Source organism: Ciconia boyciana, chromosome 21 (genome assembly GCF_034638445.1).
Source record: "Ciconia boyciana chromosome 21, ASM3463844v1, whole genome shotgun sequence".
In the NCBI taxonomy this organism is placed as follows: domain Eukaryota; kingdom Metazoa; phylum Chordata; class Aves; order Ciconiiformes; family Ciconiidae; genus Ciconia; species Ciconia boyciana.
Window position 1 is genome coordinate 4,537,186 of NC_132954.1, and position 17,185 is coordinate 4,554,370.

A 17,185-nucleotide genomic window follows, 5' to 3' on the forward strand; every position below is an offset into this window, starting at 1 on the left:
GCATATTGATTATACTTTCATTATCACACAACTCCATGTATTTCTGAGCTCTCTGGGCTTCCCAAGATGAATTTCCTATTCTTTCACATAACAGAAAGACTATGAAATAACATTCAGATGTCTGTTTAAAAAGAAATGGAATTTTTTCCAGTATGTTGGTGACTGAGTAATGTTCATGATTTGCTCTCTAAGCAGGGCCAGGCTCACTCCAGGCATCCTGGGCCCTCTCGTGGCTGTTCTGGAGAGGACACAAAGTACTTTTTCTTTCAGTAAGTTCTCACTTTCAGAAAACTCAAAGACATGTTCTCTTCGGGCCCTCCAGATCTCAAATATTTTCACTGAAAACTGCTATGAACCACAACATTTAGTTTCAGATCCAAATTTTCTTGGGATTTGTGGGTATTTGGATTTTTTTTTTCTTCAAGCTCATCACTAATAAAATACTACTTCACTTCTAATCTTTTTTCCCCACCAAAACAGTTCAGTATTTTAAAACTTAAGTCTCTAAGGATGGCATATGGTTCAGTTTCTTTACAGACGCAGGGCCCTGCTGCCCTCCAAAGAGCCCCAGGGGCTTTGCAGACAGAAATGCATTCCCATGGGTATCGCATGCATCCTATATAATCATTTTGGTTTGCTTTTTGATACATGGGACTAAAAGCAGATGAAGCATAAATCTTCTCATGATAAAAATTGCTTGCAATTATTCTATATGGCAGTTAATTCATAGATAGGTCTAAGAAAAAAAAAGCCTATTTTAAAAAAAGAAATTACAGATAAACAGATGGTTTTAAGTGACAATACACCTGAAGAGGTTACAAAAAATAGAGAGACTGCCTAAAAAGATAATCAAGACACCAAATTGTTTAGTCAAGGTTAATGGAAGTTAGGATATAGTGGCAAACGCATGAGGAAACAGATCAGATTAAGTGAGCAATTATGGAGATAAAGATTGTAAAATGCTGGTTATTTCAATCTTGTAAGAAACCCTTGGTTTTAGCACTGTCTTAAATTGTCTTTAAAATGCTTGTCATGCATTTTGCATAAGGAATGTTTCAATCAGACTTTGAATGGAATGGCTTGAAAGCAAAGGATAAGAAAATTCACCTGAAGCTGACACTCGGTTTATGATCAGGGTACTGCATTACAGCCGTGTTTGTTAGCAAAAGGACTTTGTTAAGCTAATGCTTCAGGGTAGAGCAAGAAAAAGCTGCATTTCCCCACAAAAACTGTACTACTGCTGGAGCATTTCCAGAAGCGTAAAGAGCGCAGGCTACCTTTCACTAACTGCCACTATTATTTTATTATAATCAAACCATTATTGTTCATACCACCTAAATTTTGATGGGAAATAATTTCTTGTTAATTATGTAAGACATACAGTTTAAAGATTTTCATTGTAAGCAGTAAAACCCAGTATTTTCTGAACCTGACAACATGCTCTAGAACAGCATAATTACCACTCAGAGAGATTATAGGTAAATGAGCCACTTACATTTGAACTTAATTGAAATGGATCCTTGCCCTTTTTTCTGCCTGTTCTCCTTTATTAGAAATGCTTTAGTCAAATGGTTGTGTATTATTTTAGTGCATCATAGAAGCTGATTCAATTAAGATACTGTGGCATCTCAGATTTCATTTTTATAATCTATGATGTATTAACTTGCTGAAGGTCTATTTCTGACCTTGACTTCCAAATTGCAATACAAGAAAAGGAAGGGTCCAGTAGTGAAGAAACACCCCCCCCACTGCACACTAACTCCTACGTGAGTATTTAATAACCATTGAGCTTATGACTGAAACTTGTAAGTTTAAAAAAAAAAAACACCCAAACCAAAAAAACCCAGCAACTTACTGCTGCAGGTGATCAAGTTGCTGCACTACAGTGGTGCTCAGTGCCCGTAGTACACAAATCTGTTTGGATGAGGTCAAATGCAGGCTTTGGGTTAGGCTCTCTTTCCACTCTCAGATGCTAATCTTGGGAACAGTCTTATTCTCAATAGCAGGCACTATTGGTAAAGGAAAAGGGTGAAACGTTGTAATAGAGCGTTTTCTATCAAATGCTATTGGAAGGAGTCTGATTTTTATTTTGAAGTGCAAAAAATCCATCTGTTGCATACAAATGTCATCAATAACAACATATTCGGAGCAGCCAGCTCCTGGACACAATAAGGGCAGTAATGGCAGGATCAGGCAATGCCAAAAGGCACGTTTCCTTTGGCCTAAGAAACCGTCTTGGAGCCAGTTACTCGAGTGTGCAATCACAGTGCGCTTAAGGCAATGCTGGGGTAAGCGAACAACTTCCAACTCTGATTTAACAATTAAGAAAGAAAAAGGAAAAACAAACCACAAGTTTGTTCTGCTTAAACACTTCAGAGGAAATGGCTGCTTTAAGGCAGCTGGAAGTTCACCTGCTTTCCTGCACTCAAGCTGGTATCTCCAGCTTAATTTCCAGCTGGCCATAGAGGACATTTCAGTCAAAGCAGCAATTTTTTACTTTCTGGAAGTTATTTGATGAAGCAAGACTGAGTTCAATACATGCATTTAAGCCCTCCTTTCCCCATCACCATGACATATGCTAAGAAAGGGGAGCGAGTTCATCTTAGCACAGTTACAGAATAGATTCTATGAATAAAGGAGCTTTTCATTAAATATTAAAAATAAAATTACATACTGCTTTCCACTCTACTTAAAATTTTAGAGAGGATAAAACCCGAGGTGCTCAAAACCATTACATAGAAGTCCTGTCTTTCCATTACCTTTTCTTCCTAGACTTATGCTGGCTGGAAAAAGTTCTGGATACTTCAATTTTTCTTTGGTATATCTCTCTAGAATATTTATTCCGCAGTAGTATTTCAAAATTGACTGTAGAAAAAAACAAGATATCCTAGGTGACCCTTCTGTAGTCTTGTATTCTTAAATTCCCCATGTATTAATCTTGCAAGTACAATTTATGATGAGTCATTAAGATATTTTCTATTTCAGACATTTAAATATTTAAAGATCCACAGGTTGGCTGGTATAAGATTTGAGTGCTTAAATTATCTTCTTCCACTCACTTCACTTATCCTGCATAGCAGACTGGTGCCTGCAAATACTTTCACCTTTCCTAAAGGAACATTTCCATTTGAACTGAGGAGGGTACTAGAGAGTGCAACTTCTGCTGCACTGCAACGTGATCTGTTAAAACTGCAAACTTATCTATAATGTATTTTGATTAGGAAATGATCTATGTGTATGTCAGACTGGTGGTGATTTGAGGAGAAGAAGAAAAAAAATGAATGCGTCCTCAGGGGACTGGGAGTGCCTGCAGCAGAATCACAGAGTAGTCGAGGCTGGAATTTCTTGGTACCTGAAAAATTTTGCCTGGAGGCCTAATGCAGTCAGAGAAGAACACCCATGTCAGGACCAGCTACGGCAGTAGCCAAAGCAAAGATGTAAAAGACAGCTCATTTCCCCTGAATACAACTTCAGGATTCCCAATAAAAAATTTTACAACAGGAACTGTGGCTGCTAAGAGAATTAAGCGGATATACTGAAAGCCAGGGACAAGTTGTTCTTTCTTTTTGTCTAGACAAGGACAATGCTTAAACTTCCAAATTGTCCATCTCGGCTTTGCTCTTGCAGTAAGAATGGCTGGAGAGGAACAAAGGCTAAACTTACAGACATACTTTTGCAATTCTCAAGAAATTTACTTTTTTTTTTTTTTTTAAGAGCCCACAGACAGGGAAACTTGCTAAGTTTATACATCGAATACAAAAAAACATCTGTTCTTCCTTCTGTTTCACAGAAGTGAAGCTCTGTTGCAAAAGAGAGGACTTACCTGGAATAACAGAGTGCTCTTTAAACAAAATGTATTCTTTATACCAGGCTAAATCAGGTCAGTTAAAAAGGCAAAAAAAATATTTTCTTTTTATCTGCAAGAAAACATTTATTCTTTGTAAACCCCACAGAAAAAAAAGAATGCAGCCAAGACCAAGTATTGAACAAAAATTGTGCCAAAGTAGGCAGCAAAATGGGGGAACCTCAACACAAAAAGTCAGTGACAATATTTCATGTTTTGCACAAAGATGAAAAACCTATGACATTTCTGAGTAACACTTTTATGGTGACAATTACACAAGATGATTCAAAAATGCAAATGACAGCAACATGCACACCTGGCTAAAGCTAGAAGTTTTATCCCAAAAGAATATCTGTGATTAAAATGATGAAACTTTAATACTTCTATTGACTTGTGTGTCCTACTTTTTTTTTTTAAATGAGGCATACATGCCAATTAACATGAAACTTTTTTTAAAAAATTCTTTTCTTTTAAGAAGAACTTTGTCCTTCCAGAGTCCACTGCATGTTTGCAAAATCATAATGTTGGGTTTGTAATTCTGCTAGTTTCCAACACAATTTTGCTTCCCACCCCTCCAATCCCCACCCTCAAAAAATCTGAAACACTTCAGAAGTCGTCAGTGCAAACACTTTCTATCAATGTATAATATACATTTTAACTTAAACCTTTGTGCAATTTATGAGTTTCCTTTAAAACTCCTTAAAAACTCCTTGGCACAACGGCTGAAAAATATTCAGCTCCATTTAAATTGTCAAACACAAAGTGATATAAAGTGTAAATCACAGTTGAATAAAATAAAAAAAACCCAGAACTGCAGCTTTTATTAGCCAGCTTTACAGTCTCTTGTATACAGTACATTGCACAGTTCCGCCTTCACAATAACGCTTCCTGTATTAATATTGTGCCTTCCACGATGCAGTATAATCAAGGCAAGTTACAGAACACTGCTGAGTTTATATCAAAATAAACAGAAGATGTAACCTTGGTTTATAATGAACATCCAAATTACCATGTACAATTTGCAGTAGACTCTGTAATGAGCTTGATATATAAGCTAGATGACAGTGAAGGGGGAAAAAATAGTTTAAACCATCAAGTTTCCTCTTGAAATGTCTTTTCCCAAGGCACTGTGAACAAGACTGTTAGCAATTCTCAATGACTAAAAACACCAATGGGAATATAAATATTTCACACAACAACCACCATCACATCATCATCTATTCTCTTATTCTTTCCCTTAAACAACGCCCCTGAAATTTGTTTGGTCCTTTGAGGGGTAATCAAATTATCTTCTGCAACATCACATATTTGTATTTAATACATCTATAAATTAAAGCTTTGTTAGATTATTTAACCCTTTCACTGTAAAAACTAAAGGTTTTTCCTCACTATTTCTGAATGAATCTGCAAATTCAACTTGATTATTAAAAAAAAAAGAAGAAAGGGTTCAAAATCAAGCAAAGCCCTGTATTTTTCAAGAGGAAACCATGCAAGAGTACATAAAAAGGCAAAATTGGCTACTTGAAAACCAAGAATTGTTTTTAATGCATTGGCCAAGGAAAATAAATTGCAAAGTTCTGTGAGGTTTTCTAAAAATTTACAAGAAAAACTGATGGGCAGTTCTAGTCAATCCAGATGTTCTTTTATCCTGTTTTAAATGACAACAAATACAGTCTCACACAATACAATTTCATCTTGACTGCAAGAGACACTCCTGTGTGATGCCTTCAGCATGACAAAATTACTGGGCAAAAAAGAAAATTGGCATTCATTTCTTCAAGGGCTGATAAACAGAGGCATTGGGATCAAGTCCAGAAGGGCTGGTCTCCACAAATTTGGAAGAGTAATGTGGGGAAACAGGACTCAGAGTGCTGGTGGCTGCAGTGTATGTTATGCTGGGCATTACTGCCATAACTTCTGCAATCTTCTGTTTTAGGTCCTTGATTTCCTGATCTTTTTGAATGATCTGCCCTGAAAACAGCAAATAACATCACTTAGAACCAGCAGCATGTTTTCGCCCTCCACCAACTGTTCAATGATAAAAGCTGTTGAAGCAAAACACCCAGAAGACATTCAGCGCTCTAACATGACATCGGTAAAAGCACAACTCCCATAACTCCTGGTTTGTGTTGAGGAACTACGTTTAATTACCTCTAGTTACCATGTAACAACTAGACATAGCACTTCCATTAGATTTGGCATCATTTGGATTCCCAGCGGCACCATACCAAAAGATTATTTCTATGGCTCAACTTTTTTCTGCACTTTTCCGTTCACATTTTACAAGCACCTCACAGGACCACAAGTGTTTGCTTGTTAAATGTGTTATTTACTTTATTTTCAAAACTGTCCTGTTCTCACCATTTTTCTAAACCCCCTTTGGGCACACTCACTACATCACTACAGCAATTTATAAACCTACGTAAAGAGAAACACCCGTGAAATGAAACAAAAAAAGTTTCTCACTCTAATCAAATTTTCCTGCAACCAAGCAAACTTCTGCAAGGAAATTAAACAGGTTCATTTAAATCAAATCAAAAGGTTATTTAATTTTGCTTCATGGTTGGCACAGCTGAACAAAGGACAGTCTGGGCAGGGTTTTATATTGGCTTCATGCTCCCTCTGGTGGCTGCAACACCAGCCCAACACGGACACCAGTGTCCATGCTTACCTCACCAGCGTGAAGTTTAAAACAGGTTGGGTTATTTGCTCCCCCCCCCTTAGGTTGTATTTACTTCAGGAGAATCAAAATATTATTAGGATTCAAGGACAGGGGCTTAATAGATGGCAACTATTATTTTATCTTCTAGCTCTTTAAAAGAAGTTATCCAGCTTTAAGGTAATGGTTTATAAAAAATGTAGAAACTCATCACAAATTAACTTAAACGCCCATCTTGACATTTATTGTCTTCAGTTTAATAGCTTGGGGAAGCTGATCAGCTGGATTGCTTAGGCTCACATTCACAAAGCTATAAAAGACAAAAACCCACTGAAAGCTGAAATGCTGCGTGGGGACCGTAGCCCACCCCTAAACAAAAAGGTAGGATATTCTTTCTGTCATATTTTCACTATTTCAGTCAGTACTACGTGTTGAATTAAACTATCCCGTATTACCTTGGGCAATCTCAAGCTGCCGTTTTGCATCTCCTAATGCAGAGAACAGATCCAGCTTGATTCTTGTCTCTGCACTCAGGCTGTTCTCTAAGTGCTGTGTTTTATCCTGCATGGCTGAAAGTGCTGACATTAACACCTCCGTATCCTTCTCATTTTCCTTGTACTTCCGCAGTTCCTGTAGGAGTAATTAGGACAAATGTTATTCTCATCGACTTTACACATGAGATGCACTGAGAAGTCTTTCTCTTCCCCACAGCACACCACTGGGCCTGGTATTAATACTGTAAAATTAAAATGATGGTTAATTAAGGACACTGTAATATTACCTCCAGTAATTATACATGACCATCATACAGGTGATTAAAGCCATATTGTACAATACATAATTACAGTGCGGTGAGCAGGTATCATTTACTCTGCTTCTCAGCCCTCTATCATCCGTATCGAGACCCTCCACCCAGAAATCCTCCTCAGCACTTCCAAGTGCCAGCTAAGCAGCTCCACAGTACTCTTAGCCAAGCTGTGGAAGATGAAAACACTTCCCACAAGCAAAATGGCTAGAATGGGGCTGATCTCTTGCTTAAAGTGATCACTTTTAGCAAGACAGTTTAAAGTGATACTAAACAGGCATTTTAAGCTATTTCAACTGGCTGATGAGAGGGATTTCTTTGCCTCAGAATACTTCCCACATTGAACCTAACTGTGCTGCAAACCCAGAAATTCAGAAAAGAGAAAAGGAGGGAGCAAGTATTCTGCACATAAGAGACAGGTAACTTATGGCTGGGAAGTATGCATTAACATTTGACTAAGAAATACTATACACGAAAAAAAAGTTCTATACTTTTAAATGAAGAAACAATAATACAACAGGGGAAATATTAATGCCTGTAACAAAAAGCTTCTCTAACAGTTTGAAGATGGTAATAAAATTAAAAAGCTTGATTATAGCTGGTTTTGATTATTCGAAAGCCATGCTCATGTTCTCCATGGATAAACCACACTTGTTTTCAAGGGCTTGGTGAAACCAGGAGCAACAAGGCTGCATATGTTATCTGGAAACAAGTTCACAATAACACCAGGTGGATTTTGAAGAGTGTCTAAAAACCACAAGACATTAAAAATACATATTCATGCAAATTGTCAGTTGACAGTCCGAGTACGTCTTTAGGAACAGACATTTTAAAGGAATAAGGTCAAGTTCAACTCACACATTTGAGCTCTTAAACTCTAACATGCCAGACAACGTGTCTGCTACAAGCCTACCACAATGTACTTTCAATATTCAAGCACTTTCACAAAAAAAAAAAAAAGTCTGGCTAGTGATTAAGACTGCACTGAGTAAGCAATCTTACTTGCTAGCAGAGAAATTTATAATGATACAGACTGGCAACAAGCTCCTCACATTAAACAAAAAATGTTGTTGAGGGGATTATATTCTCAGTCTACCCAGACCATTGGCTCGGCAAAAAAAAATTCTAATAATTTAAACAATTGAGCAGTGTGGAGCTGAGACTATTAACCTCATACCCATGTTCTTACAAAGCCTGATGCAAGACATGCAAGACAGACATCTGAAGAGCATAATTCTTGAAGGTGTTGATTGCCTCTTATGTAGCTCCACCAGTTTCAGAGGGCTGAAAGCACTCATTGTGATGCTGATCTAAGCCCCTGGTGCTTTCTCATTACCTGAACTTTCATTTCTAGTTCTCGTATCTGATCTTCTTTCAGCTTTATGTCAATTGTTAGCTTCTTGCACTCTGTCTCTAGCTCTCGGATACGATTTCGTAAAGTTTCAGTACATTCTCCTCTGCAGAAAAAACATTAAAAGAGCAGATGATGAAATAAGAATGAGGCTGTCATTCCTGAATTGTTTATAACATGAAAATTAATATAAATATTGAAGGATAACAAGAGGACGCTAACTTTGTTCTTTCAGCAAGAGAATTTCCTTTATGGCAACAATGCAATAAGCTGCAAACAGTTACTCAATGTTATGCCTCAAGTCTTCGGAAATTTGGAATATTTATGAAATATGGAGAACAGAAAAGCAGAAATAATTCTTTTTAGACATTTGGAGCCCCGCAGATTAAAGTAATCCACACTTGTGCCATGCTTTCATCTTGAAAAACTTCCCATCTATACACCTATGTGACTACTGAAACACCACTGTGCTGAGCACTGGTAGTCATTGGCTAGAGCAGAATACTTTCAAGATGTGAGATCAAGACAGTATTTTGACCAACATCGTTGCCTGAATCCTTGATTCACAGTCCCCCCGTGAAAGGGGATGTTCCTTTTTATAAAGCAGACTGACCCATGTGGGGTACAACATCTCTCTGTTAGCACAATCAAGGTAGAAGAGATAATTTAGAGCATATTCATCCTTTATACCCTGTAAATGTAACGTATAGGAGCACTGAGACTCAGCTTCATGGAAGGAGATCTCCCAGTCCTCTCACTGCCTTAACACAAATAAACCTCTTAACACAAATAAAGCTTTTTTAAAAAAATCAAATACAGACTACTCCTTTATGTACAGAAGAATGAAAAATGCCTCCCCAAATCCCCCCAAAACACATTTCAGTAGCAACAGCTACATTTCAGTAATTTTCTGGAGCTGAGCTTGCTTCTGGGGTAGAACAAAATACCTTGTAGCAGCAGCAAATGCGACAGCACGTGCAGCAGTTGCTTCTTCCAACTTCTTTCTTTTCTTTTCTTCCATTAATTGTTTTTCTACAAAGGCTCGTGCCTCCTGCTCTGCCTTTAGTTTCTTCTCCAACTGGCTGATCATTTGTTTGTCTTTTTGTTTCATCTGTACAGCATTGTGTAATCTGGAAGGTAACAGGTATGGGATTTAATGGAGGATTTCACTTACTAAAAATAAATTGCTGTCAATGGTCCCAAATGAGCATTGCTGGATTTGCAGACAAGTGCCTCAAATTTTGTAAAGTCTTAGCTTTTATTTCGTAAAATTAAATTTTACAAAATTTACTCTTATTACAAAATAAATTAACTTTTATTTTGTAACATTACATTTTGTAAAGTCTTAACTCCCTCCCTTAACTTAAAGGGGAACTTAACTTCCCCTTTACCAGACTACAGCCATCAGCAACTAATTTACACAGCTGGGCAGAAACACATACTTGTTCTGAAGCAGTTCATTTTCTTGCCGGAGCTGTCCGATTTCAGACCGAATTCCCCGCTCTGTGTTAGTCAGAGAACTGATCTGACTACGTAGCTCCTGTTCGATCTGCCTGCTTGCTTGCAGGTCAGCCTTTAACTTTTTAATATCTTGTTCCAACCTAAGGAAGACAATTTTAAAAGACAATTTCAACTTTATTTCCCAGTTATCCAAAGGTTCAAGCACATTATATAAAAATAAGCAGAGTAAACATCATGCCATCTGCCAACCCCCCCCAAACCCTTGCTTCTTAAAATAATAAACTCTCAGAAATTATGCCTGTCCTTGCTAAATAATAACAATGTTTTATATAACTATACATATATAGCTCTATGTATAGCTATACACACACTTCATAACCTCCCACAGGAATTTTGTTTTCCTCCATGCACTGCAGAGTTGTAAAACAAATCCTATGGAATTATATTTTTCCTCTTCAAGCAGAAGTTAAATGGATAAGTCTGAGAAGTTGTAAACAAGGACAGGTGCACATATGAACAAATTTTACTTTTCTCAACAAATTATGAGTTTCATTTGTTAGTTATAGCTGAGCTGTGGAGCATACTGCTGAATTCTCACCTAAACTTTTTTTTTTTCTTGAAGTACATGATGTGCATGTTGAATAAAGAGTACGTGTTAAGTCATCCACAGTTCAGGAGTCAGTAAATTTAGTTTTAATTGCTCCTGAACAGAGACCATCTGCTATACACTTAATTGTAGCTTTAGAAAGTTCTTGAAGACTCATGCAAGCTTAATCAATTAAAATATTTTCAACCAAAATTGGTTAAATAAAACCCAAATCTCTAAAGAGAGGCCCCCAGCTCACCTTAATTTTTTCCCCACATTTTCAAAATAAGATTATTGATTCTTAGAACAAGAACACATCACAGGTGAATAATTAACCATTTTTGATGAGCACTGTTACATACTTATTTAAAGCAAATGTGCCTCTCAGTCATTCACACATAATCCTCATTTGCTCTGTCAGTTATTGATTTAAAAGTTTTTAAATGTTCATAAAGAAGATAAAGATGTTTTTATTTCCTAAAGTTCCATACAGAATTAGTGGTAATTGAACATTAAGACTTGGGGAAAATAGTCACAAAAGCCAAAATGAACTGCCCTTATTGACATTCACTAGCGCAGATGAACGGTTATAGCTTTTTGTCCTCATAATGAAAACACTTAGCTCTTTTGGGCTTCAGTGCAGGAAAATCTCAACGTAAAATGCTAGTGAGAGATGTAACGGTATGAGGCATAAGAACATCCTGTGTGAATGAATCAAGAGATTAAATGTGGAATCATCAAACTTATGGAAATTCATAAAAGTACATCTGTAATAGGCTAAAACTGCACCGAAGAGGTCTACTGGGTAAATTAACAGCAAGAAACAGCCTATAAAAGAGCGTGGTCTATAACACACTCATACAACTCAAATGCTTAGATCCCACTTTCTCCAGCTGTACTAAGCTGTCTTTCTAGTTATACTTGAACTGCCCTACTGGTAAGATGAATTCCTTTTAATATAGTATAAATTGTCGTCAAATGTACCTTTAAAAAGAAAAAAAAAACCCAACTTATACTTAGTAGGCAAATAGTAATACTGCAAAGCAAATACACATTTCATATTGATGATCAGAAATCATTTCAACACCTTGTACTCTGTTGTAGGAGGAAAAGAATCTGCAAACCTAACCAAATATTCATTCAACCATGTAACCATAGCACACAAAATAAAAATGGAAAACCCATCAGCAGACGTTACTGGGTATGTATTTTCACCGTGTTCAGTATGTTAAGTGATAGAGCTGGGCAGTTGTTGGGCAATGATATAACAGTTCAATTTAATCTTCCAATAAGCAGTAACTAAGTGTTTTAGAAAGACCAAACTTCTTAATTGAAGAGAGTAAGATGCTGTAGGAAGCATTAACAGACTGTTGTGTGCCAACAGCTGATTGGTTTTAATATAGGTTTTCATAAGTAGGTGAAAAAAAAATAGTTGGTAGGACAATGTAAAGGAATGCAGATAAATCACACACACTTTACATTGACAAGTATCCATAAATAATTTCAACATACATCTCTACAATAAAGCGATATCTGTTGAAAATAAGACAGCTGTAAATAGCCTTTTCCCTATAACTAAGACTATGTCAAACTTGCTCAAATAAGATGTACCAGGATTTATTTTGCGTATTTAGTGTTCCAGGAAAAGAAGCACTGATCAGGTAGAGCCCGAATAAATCAGAGGTGCCGGCACAGGACAAGCTGAATTTGTATTTTGGCAACAGAGCATTGACATTAGTTCAAACTTCTTAAGCCATCTGGTTCATGGCATTCCTGCCGGTTTCAACGAGGGCTCTGTACCTGCAGTGCTCATGGGGCTGGTCCAGACTGCGCTGTAAAGAAAGATGAAACCTGCGTGATCTGGAGAGTGCACACAAACGTTGAGCAGAAAGGATGCCTACTTCCCAAACCAGGAGGAAATATATCAGGCCACAAGCCACAGCCTGCCTTTTTACTCAGCATAGGTAGAAGTGTCCAACCAGAACTGCACACATTAAATTTGTGAGAATCGGGATCAGGAAGTGTTGCGCACTCATGATACATCACTCAAATCCTGCCTGAACACAGAGCCAAAGCCTCATGGATGTCCTTTCCGCCTTAACTTTTCAAGCATGCTCCAAGCATCAAATATTCATCCTTTTACTCTGAAGGACCACAGGGGACTTTGGGTAACTTACACAGGAAAATGACACCGCCCTGCCGTTCATTATGACTTTCACTGTAAATCACAAAGAAGTCAGGATTAAACTCAACAAGAATTGATCCAACTCTGGGTGCTTCCACTGTTTATGAAAAACCAGTAGCCACACCGCTAAAACACATCCAGACAAACCACATACCGATAGTATACTACTGCCTATGAGCAGCTGGTGCTGCTCACCTGCAACCCTTCATTCACTAAACGCCGCAGAGAGGAGTTTCTTTTTCTTAGAAACTGCTAGCAGGTGTAAAGTGGGAACTCTAACCTTGTGCATCCATTAAAACACAAAGACTCTCCAATTTACTAGCCATCACAAATGAGCTCACAGTAGGCTCAGGAGTGAAAGAGTGATAACTTAACTAGTTCGACTTACTCTAATTAAAGGATTCCAGTACTTCCACACATCTGCATTTTTCAGGCCACCATGCAGTTAAGAGTTTTTATTCTGTTGCAAAACAATCGCTCCTATCAGTACAGATGACCTAACTTACAACAGCTGAAAGACAGAATAACGTATGTAAAACATGATCAGTCTACATACAGTGAGTGATCAACTACCGTAGAGCAATTCCAAAGGGGCAGAAGAGAATTAATACAGAGAAAATGAATCTCTTCCAAGTCAATGGCAGACAAAACCACTGGAAATTTATCTGTCGATGGACTTGTTTAGAAATAAGTTTTAAAGTAAGACTTCAACAGATTTTAATTACTCCTTTTCATTATGCTGTAGTTTTTTCTATAGCTTTAAATACCAGAGCAGACATTTTCTGCAATTTATAGAGCAAATAAATGCTTCTTACTATCTAAAATTAGTTAGGAAGCTAATAATCCATCATAATGCAAGGACCAAATGTTTCCTATATGGTTTCTCTCCAAGACCTGCCACATTTAGCTGGAGATACAACTTCATTAAAAAAAAAACAACAATCAAACAAAAAAAGACATTGTTAGTTTCCCCTCAAAACCACATGTACTCCTTGCAATCTCTGGTGTGTAAACATGTTCTTATCCTTCTTATGAAGTCCAGTCAAACATTTTTAGCCTAAAAACTTCCTCCTGTGGAACTCTTGGCCAAGAGCGAGCCAAGAGTCAAAGCTCTTCTCTGTACATAGACAGAGAGCTCATCCATCATTTTCACAGAAATACAAGGAGATTAAAAACACCCTTTCCATTGCCCCTTTCTAAAATGAAAGCACATCATCAAGGTAAACCAATACAATGTCCTAGAAGAAAGCTTCGCTGCTATGAGCACAGACTACTGCGTGGAGTTTTCCCTCCTCCCCTCCGTAATAGTCTGCACTACTGTTACAATGATAAATGACCCAATAAGACAGCACTTTTTTTTTATTATTATTATTATTCTTTCTACCATTTCATTTTCTGCCTAAGTCTCTTATTTCCAGGCTTAATGGAAAAGTTATTTACAAAGGGGGGATGAAGCAAACTGGAGTTCTAGAAGATACTTTTCTCTATTGCTGCACAAACTACAAGTCATTTTGACACACGACTATTTTTAAAATGAGGGTTTAGTTGCAGATTATTACGTTGTGCTGTTTATACAACTAAGGCCAATTTCTTTCAGTTTGTCTTTACTATAAATGCAGATTTACCCATTTTCTTTTCTCAGCACTACTTCATATAATTCCTGATCTCACTGATGAAGAGAATTAATCAGTAATCACCTCCAAGACAGAGCCTTTTGCGAAATGCTTCAGGGAAGATTGATGGATCAACTTAAAGACAACTCAATTCAGCTTAATCCTCTTAAGTATTGCTAACTGATGAATAACATATCCTTGTTGCTTAGTTTACTCAGTTAACGCAATTCCATAATCACCTGGCAATTGCACACAAATTAAACACAATTTATATAAAATTTGAAGTTTTAAAAGACCCAGAAGACACTCAGATGTTTTTCTAAGAGACCCATTTTTTCCTTTGTTCTGTTCCAGCCCAGTCTGTTGGCATAAGCATCCCCTGCAGCGAACCTACTTCTCTGAAGTAGCCAATGTGATCCCACAGCATTGAGGTTCTCCTGCTGTAACTAATATGCTGTTACTAGCAGTTCCTCAGAGCATTTTTCATTACCAAAAAGACAGTAATCCACAGAGAGAAAGCCGAGTTACTTCTTTTTCTCCTACACAGAATTGATCTAAGTAGCTGGCATTTTAAAAGGTTATTCTGTTTCTGAACAGTCCAAGCACTATATTGACAGTGGCTTGAAAATGGTTTGCTAGAAGGATCCCCTCCCACATTTCTAATTTACATTCCCAATTCTTTTGCTTTTCTATTCTATGCTTTCCTTCACTCCCATCATGTTTCATGAAACACTGACCATCTCCCCACGCTGCAGCTGACAGCAAGAAAGCCTTCTGGTATACTAATGCCATTTCAGGCAGGGGGGATAAGGAAGAAGCAGCTCTTAGGACATCAATGGTGCCACAGAAGATGTACAATAATTAGCATCAAATGGACAGAAATTTACATTAAAACCTTCAAGTCTGTCTCTGCAGGTAACATCAAATTTTAGGAAAGCAAAATAACATGTGGTAGACCAGCCCTTGCTTCACAAATATTTTTCTTGGTCCAATTGCCAGAAGATGTCATTGTTATCTCTGAGAATAATTAGTACATAAGACAGCTTGTTTCAACACCTCATGTGCCAAAGGCAAGACCTCTATGGATACAAACAGTTTTGCCAAGCTGCACTGCCAGGTTTTTGTGTGTGTGTTTTTGGTTTTTTTCCTTTTAAGGGTGCAAATAGCTAGAGGCAGGACATGATTATTACTATGTAATATGCAATACAAAAAAAAAAAATCTCCACCAACAACAGCTTGGACTCATTCCACACATCGACCCCCTAAAACATGAACAAAACCCACTGCACCTCAGAAGTGACAGTGAAACAATAACAAGAAGTCAACTTGCTTTGTACCCACTGACAAACAATATTAAGTGTAAAGGGCTACCAAGTTTATCCCTCCATTGAATACCAGACATATCCCTCTACTGGCCCAATTACCATAGCGTTGGGAAATCAGCAGCTCAGATCACAGAGATTCAATTATTAAGTGCTTGACAAACAAACAGCACATTTCAGCATCCATCAGAAGCAGATATTCATTTCAATTGTAGGAACAAAAAAGACTAAGGCAGAGATTACTTTCAAGGCTGATCAGCAGGGTCAGAGCCTCTTGAATCCCTCTGCTCTAGCTATCAAGATGACAGTAACATAACATTATATTCACTGAAATACCTAGAGATGGGGATCAGTAACTTCCTCTCCAAAAAACTAAATACACATGCATTAACCTTTACCAGACAGAACAAAAATAAAAACTTACTGTTTCAAATAAAAGTAATGTTGTATATATAAAATATAACTTAAATTAATTAGCAGTACCCTTTCAGATATAAATGTCACATGCAGTATTTAAGAGAAAATATTAACAAGCATGCAAGACTCTCTTGTTCTCAAAAAACCCCAGTTTTTACTGTCTCAAATAACCCCTGTTAATCCTGAGTCCCTAGCAAGTCATAAGGCATACTTTACATTTAATACTGGTTAGTCAGCTCAGGGAAATAATTTGTGAACACAAAAGGAAAGCAGCTTGGTTTTGACATCCTGCTGTGAGTCTGCTGGACAAGAAGTTATAAAAAGCATCTTTATTTGGAAGCTGAGCAGATCTGATCTGAAAGTCGGACACAAATGCAGGACTTCACACAGCCCTTTTCAGGGTACAGCACTGATGCAGACTGAAAGTTTAATAACGGGAATGAGTAATACTACTGGAAGTGGAAAAGATGAACAAATGCCTTACACTCCAGGGACAGGATAACTGACAAGTTAAAAAAATAAACATGAATTTTTAAATTTAAGTGCATTCCATCCCATACAATTTGTCAGGTAAATTTATGCTTCTATTGGTGTAGGAGTTACATACTCAATCTGAACTGAAACAAGACTTCATGAATGATTTCAGTCATCTATGTTTGTAAGAAACTGTGAGCAGCAACACATGGGAAGTTGGTGTTTTAAGTGCTCTTGGCTTGCTGGCACGGGGAAATCAGTGCACAATAAGCAGCTACATGAATTTGTAGCACAACAGCCACATCACACCCACACATCACATAGAAACGCTCGACAAACAAAAGACTGAAGTAGCTTAATTCACTTTCAGGACAGAGTAAGGCTATGTTACACAAAGGCACTTTCAGAGTACACTAATTGTGTACTCCCTCCCTACCCAATGGATTAGAGGAGCTAGAATTCTGTAAG

General features: G+C 37.4%; 1 protein-coding gene across 1 annotated transcript in view; it reads right to left on the reverse strand.

Annotated features, from left to right (window-relative positions):
- Window positions 1-4,634: 4,634 nt before the first annotated feature.
- The window catches only part of MACO1 (macoilin 1), a 30,660-nt gene continuing 18,109 nt past the window's right edge, over window positions 4,635-17,185 (reverse strand). Inside the window, exons 7-11 of the mRNA XM_072885171.1 lie at window positions 10,102-10,260; window positions 9,607-9,789; window positions 8,645-8,765; window positions 6,959-7,133; window positions 4,635-5,815 (exon numbers count right to left, since the gene is read on the reverse strand). Coding sequence (XP_072741272.1) covers window positions 5,613-5,815; window positions 6,959-7,133; window positions 8,645-8,765; window positions 9,607-9,789; window positions 10,102-10,260 — 841 coding nt within the window. The 3' untranslated portion in view covers window positions 4,635-5,612. The remainder of the gene's footprint in view (window positions 5,816-6,958; window positions 7,134-8,644; window positions 8,766-9,606; window positions 9,790-10,101; window positions 10,261-17,185) is intronic.